This window comes from Magnusiomyces paraingens (assembly GCF_902498895.1).
Source record: "Magnusiomyces paraingens strain CBS 517.90 genome assembly, contig: contig4, whole genome shotgun sequence".
Classification (NCBI taxonomy): Eukaryota; Fungi; Ascomycota; class Dipodascomycetes; order Dipodascales; family Dipodascaceae; genus Magnusiomyces; species Magnusiomyces paraingens.
Window position 1 is genome coordinate 1,204,495 of NW_022474070.1, and position 12,322 is coordinate 1,216,816.

Below are 12,322 nucleotides of genomic sequence, written 5' to 3' on the forward strand. Positions count from 1 at the left end.
AAAAGCTTCCTTTAAAAGAACGTTTTTTAATTACATCTATTATTGCCTTTAATCCTGTTTTGCACTATTTGCAAAAAAAAAAAACCAATCTACCAAGCAGGTTGCCCATTTATTTGGAGTGAGAAAACGTCACCCAGTGGGTATATTTTTTTCAAATTAAAATGCTCAAGTAAGGGGTGGGAAAAAATTGAGTCAAAGATAAAAAAAAATAGGAACCGTCATAAAAATCAACCGAAACAATCCAGACTTTTAGGAATGCTTAAAAAATATATATTGAAAAAATTACCATTAACCGAAATGATCGCCAGTGGACTTTAAATCATTGCTCTTGATTTCACAAGGAAAAAATTATTACCTAAAACCCTGAAAAGTAATACCGATTTCTCGATACTATCCTGGCACTCAACGTATTTAATCATTTGGTTTATGAATAATATCTTCAAAGACAAAGAAATTATACACGAAATGATTTCTTCGATTAGTGAGCATGTTGAGGAAAGGATTTCATTCTTTCTTTCTTAAACATAGCATACGGCATCCCTTTTTTAATCAATTCATACAAAAACTTCAATAGAATCTTTTTATTAAAAGGCTTAGTGATCATTTATGACGAAGTTTAGAATATATTCAATATTATTACAGAATTTGCATAAAATGCACAAATGATTTGAGTTAATACTTGATTGAAATAAAAATAAAAAAAAATTCCTGCGTAAACGGCGAAAGATGAAAATCAGCCCATTCTACCATTTTAATGATAATTTGTAATTTATGACGGCTCAGGAACAAATGTTCTTTGTTTTTTTTTTTTTTTTCAGTATTTCAAAAAATGAATTTTCAGGGATCGATAATATTTGAGACAAAATTAGAACATTTAAAATCATCTTCTTTGCAATTTAGTTAAAAATACATTGGAAATGATCTTTAAGCTAATTTCTTTAAAAAAAGACCGTTAAACTAAATTAGCGTGAAAACCACATTTAAGCATCTTCATAGCTATATGTAATGAAAAGCTATATATAGCTTTTCATTAAATATTAATATATTATTTGTATTTGTTTTTTTCTTATTTTTATATTGGTTAAAATTTTAAAATTTTGTTGTAGTCAAACCATCATTCACTATTAACAATGAGATACAACAAAAAGCATTAATCCAAAAAGCATGTCAAAAGAAACACGGTACGCTAAACTGAGTTTTTGCAGCAGTTGTCTGCTAAGATTAAAGGAACTATTAAGCAAAGATGACCCACCATAAAAAATTGTCAATAGAATCTCCATCCACTTTTTGAACGTGGAGAAAAAAAAAGGTAAAATTTCAACGTTCAGTTTTTAGTGAATCAAAAATTTGGAAAAAAAAAACAAATTTATATTATGCTTAAGAAACAAGCAAAATTGATTAAGTTCAATAACATGTATTATGAAATTACTCTGGTCTATAAGCTGTTAATTGAAGTTAACAATTCAACACAGTGAAGAATGAAAACAGAAAATTTCAATATATGTGTATAAGTGTAGAATAGAAAAGCTCCTTTTTGAGTTTTCGATAAATGATAACCAGTTAGATATATTTAAAAACTTGATTGTTATTGTTAACAAGCAATGTTTCAAATTTAAACAGCATAAAATTTAAGCGAATCTAAAGATCTTGCAATTTGAAATAAGAAGTAATACAACTTCACGATTTTTCATTTCATAAAGCCGTAAACTTGAACGGAAACAAATTTCTATAATATAGGATAATTTGGATGTATATTTTTGATGAGAATCCATATCGGAAAACACTAATGCTTTGACTATCAAAACTCCGGGGTACATCACTCCCCGCTTGAATATAGGAAACCAAAGGAAAGTAAAATATAAACCAATGATTATATCTAGATTTAAATATCTACAGATATCATTATTATTTTAAAAAAAATTTAATTTTTTAGACTTTGGCCTAACCAAAAAAATAATTTAAAGACCTCCACTAGAATATTTTAAAAACCTGGAAGAAACAGTCAAATGTTACCTTATTCCTTTTTTAACCCTTAAAAAAGCCTTTTGTTTCTTTCACCTTAAATACTAGCCACCCCGTTCCCCTTTTTCCTCAACACACGGCAGTGAACGTGGGCGTAGATGGACAAAAAAATAGACCATCTAGTAGAGTTTTTTTTGACATTGTAGCTGTCAAATCAATGCCCGCTTAAAAATAAAAAACCCAAAGAACAAAATAGACGTTTAAACTCTGTTCTGGTTTAAATGTCATCTTTTCTTTGCTTTAAAGTCTTTACCAATATAACAAGGAGTTCATGTTACTACAAAAGCAAAAGTTCATGAACAGATGTTTAATTACCATGAGAAAAAGAAATTGAAATCAGATATTTTGCATTAATATAAAAAAGATTATGCTTTTGCAAACATTTACGTATAACTTGAAGCAGCCACTTATATATATAACTTGAATTCAATTTAAAAACTTGAATTTTGAAAACAATTTTTTTTTGAAATCATTTATTAGTATTTTAAATTGGCTTAAAAAAATTCAATTAATTCAATATTGAAACTATTAAAGATATCAAGTTTTGGACAAAATACAATGTTGCAGATTATCGTCAAGAAAAATTTCAGAGAAAACTAAGCCTCTAAGGGCTTAGCTCAAATTAAAATTGAGATCTCAAGAACTTTCAGTTTTCTTATTTAAACAAAAAACAAAAAAAAAATATAAAATGTAATCTTACAAAATCTCTATATAAAGGCCTGTAAAATCTATATTTTTTTTGTTCTTCAACAATCACTCATGTTTTCTCAAAAGACCCTTCTTATTCTAGCTTTTACTTTATTTTCTGTGGGAACCAATGCCAGACCTACTGGAATTGTGGGAACACCCATTTTCCAAGTGCCTAGTACTGTTAGTACCGCAATTGGTACTTCTACTAGTGCTTCAACATCTTTGAAAGTATCTCCAAAGCCTGTTCCAACTACTCTTGCTGTCATCAAAAGAGATCAGCAACCTAGTTCTTCCGCAGAGGGTTCACAAACCTCTGCTGATCTCGGATCTCAGACATTTGGAGATAACGGATTTGCAAATGCTAATCCTAACCAACGTGGGGGAGGTGGAGGCCGTGGGGGACCTGGCGGTGGCCGAGGTGGGCCAGGAGGAGGCCGTGGTGGCCCCGGAGGCCCCGGAGGCCCCGGTGGTGGTCGTGGAGGACCTGGCCGCGGCGGACCAGGTGGGCCTGGTGGGCCTCCTGGTGGTGGTCGTCGGGGTGGTGGCCGCCCCCCTGTGTTACCGGTGCCAATCCCTGTTCCTGTTCCTGGCTACCCTTATCCTAACTCATACCCGCGTCCTGGGTATCCTTATCCTGGTACCGGTTATGACCCAAATTACGATTCCAGCTACGATGATGGAAACTATGATTGTAATGGTGATAATTGCAATTATGATTGTGGAGACGATTGTTAAATAATATTTAAGTTACCACATAATTTCTTATAAGTTACTAAATAAATTTCAGGGTTGGGGCTTTTAAAATACCCCACTTCGACTTTAAGCCTTTATTTTTTCTCTGCCTATCACGCTTTACTCACCACCAAAATTGTTCAAACATTCTTCAAAGTCTCTTTCCAAGATGAACGTCTTGGTTTATTCTGGTAAGACCAAACTTCGGTCATAAATTATTTCATCTAACAGTTTTTAGGTCCTGGAACCACAGTAGAATCTGTCAAGCACTGCACTGATACGTTGCGTCGCTTGCTCTCCCCATATTACGCTATACTTAACGTTGCTGGATCCACGCTTACTACCGAGCCGTGGGGTTCCTCCACCTCTTTGCTTGTGATCCCCGGAGGTGCTGACTTGCCATATTGTCGCGAACTTGATGGAAAAGGCACAGCTGCAATCACCAAGTTTTTGCGCAATGGCGGCCGATATCTTGGATTGTGCGCTGGAGGCTACTTTGGTGCCTCTCGAGTCGAATTTGAAATGGGTAACTTGGAGTTAGAAATTTCTGGCCCGCGTGAACTCAAATTATTTCCTGGAACAGCACGCGGGTCAGTATTTAAAGGATTTCAATACGGGACCCATGTTAATGCAAAGGCAGCACGGGTCGAAGTGAATGGGGAAACCCTTAACAGTGATGGCGGTGAGCTATATACTTATGTTGATGGCGGGTGTCTGTTTGTTGATGCTGATTCGTACAAATCAAAAGGAGTGGAAGTGCTGGCAAGATATCTTGATCCACTAGCTTTCTCAGGGTCTGATCTAGAAGGTGACAACATTGATAAGTCTAAGCCTGCAGCTGCAGTATATTGTCCTGTTGGCCGTGGGTGTGCAGTGCTTACCGGTTTGCACCCTGAATTTTCTCCTGAGCTTTTAAAGCGAGTTCCTTCTCATGAGGAGTATACCAAGACTTTGAAAACGCTCACTGAACACGATGCTCCCCGTATCGAATTTATGAAAGCTATTTTGAAAAAGATGGGTCTTAAGGTGAACCCCAGTTTAGAACCCATCCCCAGCTTGTCTCGGCTTTCTCTTACTTCAATAGATCCTCCTTTGCTCAAGTTTTTGATTGAAAAGTGGGAAACTGAACTTGGCATTAGCCAGAATGTTATAGACGGCACCAATGATAAATTTCGGATATGGGATGCAAAGCAGCACAACCAATTCACTACAAGTAATGCTCTCGAATACTCAGAAGAATCGACGCTTGATGTGGATTACGACAAGGTTGTGAAAGATATTGATGTCTATTACGATGGACTTCCTGATAGCCGTATTACGCCTAACTTTAGCTTGCAAAAGTATTACGACAGCCTGAAAGAACTCCGTATTGCTCAGGCTCATAGTTCTGGGTTTGGTTATGGGGTAGGTGTTGAACTTACACTTTCTGATAATACAGCTGCCGGATCAACCATATTATATGGAGAAGTTGTGACGTCAACGTCAACAATGCTGTTTAAAAATTACAAGCTACTGCGATACTTGCCGTCAGGGTTTACCGCTATTGGTGCTGTGCAGGTTGCTGGTCGTGGCCGAGCAAACAATGTATGGGTGAACCCTCCTGGAGTGTTGGCGTTTTCCACTGTTTTGCGAATGCCCTTGCACAACGACTTTGGGCTTCCATCGCCAATGGTATTTGTTCAGTACTTAGCTGCGATTGCTATTGTGGATTCGATCCAGAATTATGCTCGGGGGAGTCTTGGAATTGCTGATTTTCCGGTGCGCATCAAATGGCCTAATGACGTTTACTTGATGAGTTCTGAAGGAGATGAAAAACCGTTTTTTAAGCTTTCAGGTATTTTAGTCAACACTACAGTCATTGATGGTGAATATGCCATGGTGGTAGGTATTGGTATCAATGTTGCAAACGAAGCTCCATCAAAGTCACTCAACACTGCAGTGGAAGAATTCAATGCTAAATATCGTGTTCCTTTGGGCAAAGCACCCTATGGACGTTTCGAGATTGAACGATTACTTTCCCACTTTATGGTGATCTGGGAGTCTATGCTACGTGATTTCAGATTTCAAGGATTTGCTGCATTTGAGCAAATGTATTATGATCGATGGCTGCATAATGGTAAGATTGTGACACTGGAACAGTATGGAAATGCTAAGGCACGAATCAGAGGAATTTCAAAAGACTTTGGTATGCTTGTTGTTGATGAACTTGATAGAAATGATAATCCAACTGGCAAGACTTTTGAATTACAACCTGATGGGAATTCTTTTGATATGCTTAAGGGTTTGTTAAAGAAGAAACAGTAACTTTTTTTGTAAATGAACTAAATTGAAAACGAAAAAAAATTTCCTCTAAAATACTATATTAGAATGAATGATAATAATCATGAGTTTATTATATATAAATAAATCTTAGGAATTTGGTATATTTCCAGTCAAGTATCGATATACTTAAAGTGTCTAGCAAAATTGCTAAAAATTATACAACTTATTAAAAAAAGCCCTACGGGGGGCTCGAACCCCCAACCTTGAGATATCGAATACTAAGAGTCTCACGCTCTACCGATTGAGCTAGCAAGGCAATATTTTAATAAATGTAAAAGATCAACATGCGATCGATCGACCGGATAAACTAACATACAAGCGATCAACCGGATAAAAGAAACAAGGGAGGGGAAAGGGCTGGATGGTGTAAAGGGTAACACGTTCGCTCGATAGCGGAAGATACTGGGTTCGATTCCCAGAATACCCCCTTTTCCTGAGGATGTGTACGGGAGTATACACCTAGACTGAAAACCATAGGCTACCCTGGTTACAGGAATGCCGACTCTTCCGTACAGTCTAAATAGCCTGCAGGTGATTGCGGGCCGTATCTCTGGCGAAAGAGATTAAGAAATACATGGGCGTCCGTGAAGATAAGTGGAAATGGGTTGGGAAGGTTTTGGGACCGACAGACTGGTTCTCCCTGTTCCTCGTAAGCTGGCATCAGGGCCCATCTTCCGGGCTACCGGAGACGCACAGAACAGAAACCACCCGTACTAAAAAGGTACAAATGAAAACCGGCAAGTCACATAGTCAGACAATAAAAGGATAGCGCAGATGCTGATGTTATATAGTTCTATAACCCTTGAATAAAAACAAACAAACAAACAAACAAAAGAAACAAGGGGGAAAAAGGGCTGGATGGTGTAAAGGGTAACACGTTCGTTCGATAGCGGAAGATACTGGGTTCGATTCCCAGAATACCCCCTTTTCCTGAGGATGTGTACGGGAGTATACACCTAGATTGAAAACCATAGGCTACCCTGGTTACAGGAATGCCGACTCTTCCGTACAGTCTAAATAGCCTGCAGGTGATTGCGGGCCGTATCTCTGGCGGAAGAGATTAAGAAATACATGGGCGTCCGTGAAGATAAGTGGAAATGGGTTGGGAAGGTTTTGGGACCGACAGACTGGTTCTCCCTGTTCCTCGTAAGCTGGCATCAGGGCCCATCTTCCGGGCTACCGGAGACGCACAGAACAGAAACCACCCGTACTAAAAAGGTACAAATGAAAACCGGCAAGTCACATAGTCAGACAATAAAAGGATAGCGCAGATGCTGATGTTATATAGTTCTATAACCCTTGAATAAAAACAAACAAACAAACAAACAAAAGAAACAAGCAATCAAGCGATCGAGATAAATAACTATAAACACTTTAAAGAACAAATATGCAATCGATCGAGATAATAATTATCGATAAATATTTGAGGATAAATACATTAATTTAGATTAAAGATTAAGAAGCGATTAAGAAGGAATTATTAAAGAGAATCGCTTGAATATATATAGTCTTATATTTCCATAAGTTTTATCGGTATCTAAAAAGATATTTACATCAATACAATAAGTTTTATATTAAACTATTAGCTTGGTTCTTTCTTTGGACAATCCGACTTTACTCTCATACGATAACTCCATTACAATAAAATTTATATTATAAATTTAATTTAAAATAGAAAACAAATAAATGTAAAAACTGTAAACAAACAAAAACCTTGGGGCATAAGGCCATGGCAACTTTGGCGCATGGTTTAAAAAGTTTGGAATTGAAAAGGATAGTTACAACTGCAAATGTGGAGAGCTGGAAACAGTTCATCACATTTTGGTTGAGTGTCCTTTGCTCGAAGAGGAAAGAAAAGGACTGAAACGGATATCTCCAGAGATGGACATGTCGACTCTCTTAAACAGTTTAACTGGATTACAAGAGATTGTAAGCTTTATCTCTGCTTGGAGGGATTAAGAAATACAAATACAGCGTTGATGAAGATAATTGGAAATTAGTTGGGAAGGTTTGGTTATCTCTTGATCTTCATAAACTGGCATTAGGTATTATTTTCGACCTCTTGAACATTCAATTTTGAAGTCAGGTTAATAATTCAGTGTAAAACCAAAAAGTTAATTAGTAAAAGCAAAAGGAATAGCGTGGATGCTGATGTTATATAACTCTGTAATTCTTGAATAAAAAATAAAACCAATAATTATAACGGAGTTTAAAACGAAAAGTAGTATGGTTTGTTTTTAGATACCTTCCTTTTCCTAATTAGCCTACAATTGAAAAAAAAAGAAATTAAAAAATACATGGGTTTCTTCAAATATAAGTGGGGGCTATGATGGTCAAGTAATTTTTTTTATTATCCGCATTTAATTATTTAAATTTCCGCAACTATTTAAAAAAATATAGTCTGAATAAAAGACCCAATGAAAATAAGTAAAAGAGTTCCTAAAAGTTTAGCAACAGTAGGATCAACATATTGAGCCAAGATGCTACCATTGTCTTTACAGTTGACGCAAGTCCATTCTGAAAGTGGGGTATATGGTTCTGGAAGATACATGGCAAATTTTTGAGTGTATACACCAAGGTAACCTGCCGATGCAGCTGCTGTTGTGTTTGACTTAGAATCATAAATGTAGAGTTTGTAGGTAGAAGTGAGAAGACCAATTGTTGCATTTGCCTGGTAGCCCTTTGTGTCCCAAATAAGCTCTGTTTCCATAGACGGGTGGTTAGTAGCAATGGTGTGTGTTTCAGAATTATAGGAACAGTAAGCCTCGAAATTGATGTAGCGTGGAGTGACAGAGAGAGATGTGTAAGTCCAGGAAAAAGTAGCATAATCGCCAATTTTAATGTAGGTTGTTTCTGTAGTTACTGGAGTAAGCATAGAAACATAGCCGGCAGGCAGCCGGGCATCGATACTGGTGGAAACATCGTAATTGTAAGAAGATGATGATGATGATTTTTTGGAGGACGACGTGATTGTGGATTTGTCATCTGATTGAGTAGATGATTCAGATGATGATGTTTTAGATACAGTAGATGACTTGAGATTACTGTTAGAACCAACATCAATAATGCTTTCAGTAGCACTTGCGGTGACAGATGCTGCTGTGACATCGATAATGGAAGCAGTGCCAGACTTGGACCCGGAACCTGATTTAGAGCCCGATGCAGAAGAGCCTGATTTAGAGCCTGATGCTGAGGAACCTGAAGCTGAGCCTGATGCAGAAGATCCGGAAACAGAACCTGAAGCTGAAGCTGAGCCTGACTTTGAGCCGGATGATGCTGATTCTGACTTGCTTTCCGAGTTCGAGTTTGAGGCCGATGCCGATTTAGATGCTGATGCAGAGTTCGAGGCCGAGTTCGAGGCCGAGTTAGATTCTGAGTTTGATTTGGAGGCGCTAGAAGCACTTGATTCACTTTGTGATGATGCAGTAGTCTGTGCACTAGTCTTAGTGTTGCTGGTATTGCTATTTTCATTATTGTTATTATTATTGTCTTGTCGCGGCGCAAGGGCGACAGGGTCTTGTATTGCTGCATGTGTGGATGTGTTTGCGAGGACTGCGCTAACTATCAGAGCCAACAACGTGGCTTTAAGAAGTATCCGTGAAACTTTTGATAGCGAGTTGGCCATGATTGTAACTTGAGATTTGTTTATGAGAGAATTTAGAACGTGTTTCTCAAGGGAATGGTGAATGTTTCTAATGGAGAGAGAGATTTTCAAGGGTTTTTTATTTTTTTTATTTGGCCAGCCAGGAGGTTTTTTTTTTTTTTATAGGGGAAAGAAAAAAAAAATAAAATAATTATAGCTGGTGTGTTGGACATGTCTAAAAATAGAGCATTATGTAATAATTATGTACGCGGATCCGGTACTCGGTACTTTATTATTTTTTTTGTAATAACATTAATTTAACCAGATGAAACAGTTATATTAACTTTTTTTACTTTTAATTTTTAATTTTTAATTTTTAATTTTTAATTTTTAATTTTTAATTTTTTTTTAATTTTAATTTTTTAATTTTTTAAATTTTTGAATTTTAAATTTTTGAATTTTAAATTTTTAAATTTTGTTTGCTAATGCTGCCACCAAACTGTAATTTTTTTAAATGACTCCACCAAAAAAAAAACATTAACACATCAAACCCCATTTTTGCTATGGCATATTCACACAGTTCAAGCGACGATCTCGTCAACGCTTTGACTAGACGGAAAACAGGGCTGGGTGCACGCATTACCTCTCTCCCAGGTCCTAAACCTTCCCATTCAGATTCGTCACCTGCACAACTTTTAACCAACACAAGTTTCTCCGCAGTCCCACAGTTTCAAGACCCATATCTTCTTGATGAGTTGCAACGCCCACTTTTGGGTCTATTCACCGTAACAGCAGACCCAGCAATTATGCGTCGTGCAGGCACAGCTTGTGGGAAGTTTGTTGCTCTTGAGGAGGCAGTCGATGCACTTGTACCTGTGCCTGCGCCAATCCAAGGCGCTGGTGCCCGCCACGCTGCCTATTTGCGAAGACTGCGCGCACTTGTATCATACGTAGACCGATCAGAAGAGTTTTCTGAGAAAATGCCTGCGGTTTCGGAAATGCTCAAGTCTGCAATTGACGAGTATTCACAAGAGGGCGATCGCGATAAAGATATCGTTATCAATGGCAGCGCAATTGTGGGTGGTCATAGTAAAACAAATAGCGGAATTAAGGCTGCACAGTATTCAGCGGTGCTGCGATCTATTGTTCGGTACTTGGAGCGAGTGGACATGGGCTCTGCTGCTGCAGCTGCTGCAGCTGCTGCACGAAACGCGTCATTACAGGAAGCACTCGTCGATAAAAAAGTCATAGATAGTTCTCGAGATACCCGAGAGAGTCCTGCAAGTCCACCGGGAGCAGAAACTGAACCGTTTAGTCCAGGAAGTCAGGATGATGTACTTGCTGGGTCATCTTCACCAATGGACTCTGGGGATGAGAAACATCATCAGCGATCACGGGGTGATTCACGGAGTCGATCACCCAGCAGAACCCATCATAGAAGAAGCTTCCACCATCAGAATAGCGGACCCGGGCGAGGGGGTCGTGGTGGTGTTCATGTCAGTCGACAAGGACGTAAACGCATATGTCTCAACTGCAAGCATTACGGGTGCCCTGACAGCTCTCGATGCAATGAAGTGTGCTGGTACTGTCGTGGAGATGAAGATCGGATCCAGTGGTCAATCAACTACGGGACTAAGAAGCTAAAAAATCAACAACAACAACAGCAACAACGGGGTCGCGTGCATGCGTATCACCACTATCATCGAAACAGACCACGATCGTCGTCACCGGACAATAAGTCACGGTCTCCTGGAACTCGAGATCGCGTTTGGTGAATTAAAAAAATAATAATAATAATCATAATAATAATAATAATAATGGTCTAATAAAGAAATTAGGAGGATAGGCATCAGAGCAGAATAGCAACTGTGTCGTTTGAATATAAGTATTTTTATCTGTAATTTATTAATTTCTTTGTTGTTTATTCGCCGTTGAGCTCTTTAGTTAGAAGGTAGTGGTGCACGCCGCCAGAAACCATGCCGCCTTGACAAAAGGCATTGACGACTTGCTGATACATGGTATTATTGTCGCCGGCGACAAACACGCCTGGAACGTGGGTCGCATTCATAGGTGAAACGACCTCGGCAAGTCCAGTTGCGGCAGCAAACCGAACTCCAAGAGCCTCCATAATTCGCCTGTTGCGGACGCGTTGCTCGGGCCGGCAAACGAGAAACGCGTGATGGACGGGGATTGATCCGTCTTTAAAATGGATATCGATTCCTGGGGGCCCGTCCTCATGCCTCCGGTCTGCGTTTGTTTTGTAAGGGGTAAGCCGTTCTATTGGTCGGGTATCAATATCGAATTCGTTTCTACGAAGCAGGCCTTCTATAGGGTCTGGACCGGACCCACCTTCCGATAGATCAAGGCCATTTGTGTAGACTGTGATTTTACGAGCAAGTCGAGCAGCCATACCAGCAAACGCAGCTGAAAACTGGAACGCGCCTGGAGTCAGAATAAGTACGCCGGCAGACTCGGCGCCACGCTCCTCAAAGCCGTGGCAAAAAAGACAGTGGAAAATACACTGTCCCCAGCCAGAAGCAAACCCAGGAACCCGATCATTTGGTGGTAGTAAGTCTTCGACTCCTGATGCAAACACGACGGTGCGTGCGTGCCACTCGGTACCGTTCTGGTCAATGGCCACAAACACGCGTCGTGGAGAAGAGTGGCCGTTGCTATCGTTAGAATCCACAACAACTCGGACCACGACGTCAAGAACCGGTGACGTCGAAATCTCAGAAACTGTATCGTAACGCCCATTTAGGAGCTCTTCGGTTGCCGCTTGGCGGTAATCTTCAGGTCGACGATGGTCCCAAGTCGGGACCGTGTGCATATATGACGTAGCCCAGTTGCGGTACCTGCCGTCGTCAAACACAACGCAAGATCGGACCGCACGACACAGCCCGAGCGCTGTCGACAGACCAGCGGGCCCGCCGCCGATGATGAGACAATCGTAAAGTGGCATTTAGAGATCGA

General features: G+C 39.3%; 4 protein-coding genes across 4 annotated transcripts; 2 read left to right on the forward strand and 2 right to left on the reverse strand.

Moving 5' to 3' along the window:
- Positions 1–2,781: 2,781 nt before the first annotated feature.
- On the forward strand, positions 2,782–5,748 carry SAPINGB_P005162 (uncharacterized protein; the record flags this gene model as incomplete). The annotated part of the gene is made up of 2 exons (XM_031999877.1): positions 2,782–3,409; positions 3,683–5,748. The coding sequence occupies 2 exons, from the start codon at positions 2,782–2,784 to the stop codon at positions 5,746–5,748; spliced, it is 2,694 nt and encodes an 897-aa protein (XP_031855768.1).
- Positions 5,749–8,152: 2,404 nt separating this feature from the next.
- On the reverse strand, positions 8,153–9,391 carry SAPINGB_P005163 (uncharacterized protein; the record flags this gene model as incomplete). Its single annotated transcript, XM_031999878.1, has 1 exon — positions 8,153–9,391. One exon carries the CDS (start codon positions 9,389–9,391, stop codon positions 8,153–8,155), a length of 1,239 nt encoding a protein of 412 aa, XP_031855769.1.
- A 521-nt stretch (positions 9,392–9,912) lies between these two features.
- Positions 9,913–11,124, forward strand: SAPINGB_P005164 (uncharacterized protein; the record flags this gene model as incomplete). The annotated part of the gene is made up of 1 exon (XM_031999879.1): positions 9,913–11,124. One exon carries the CDS (start codon positions 9,913–9,915, stop codon positions 11,122–11,124), a length of 1,212 nt encoding a protein of 403 aa, XP_031855770.1.
- A 146-nt stretch (positions 11,125–11,270) lies between these two features.
- On the reverse strand, positions 11,271–12,311 carry SAPINGB_P005165 (uncharacterized protein; the record flags this gene model as incomplete). The annotated part of the gene is made up of 1 exon (XM_031999880.1): positions 11,271–12,311. The coding sequence occupies one exon, from the start codon at positions 12,309–12,311 to the stop codon at positions 11,271–11,273; it is 1,041 nt and encodes a 346-aa protein (XP_031855771.1).
- Between the last annotated feature and the right edge of the window lie 11 nt (positions 12,312–12,322).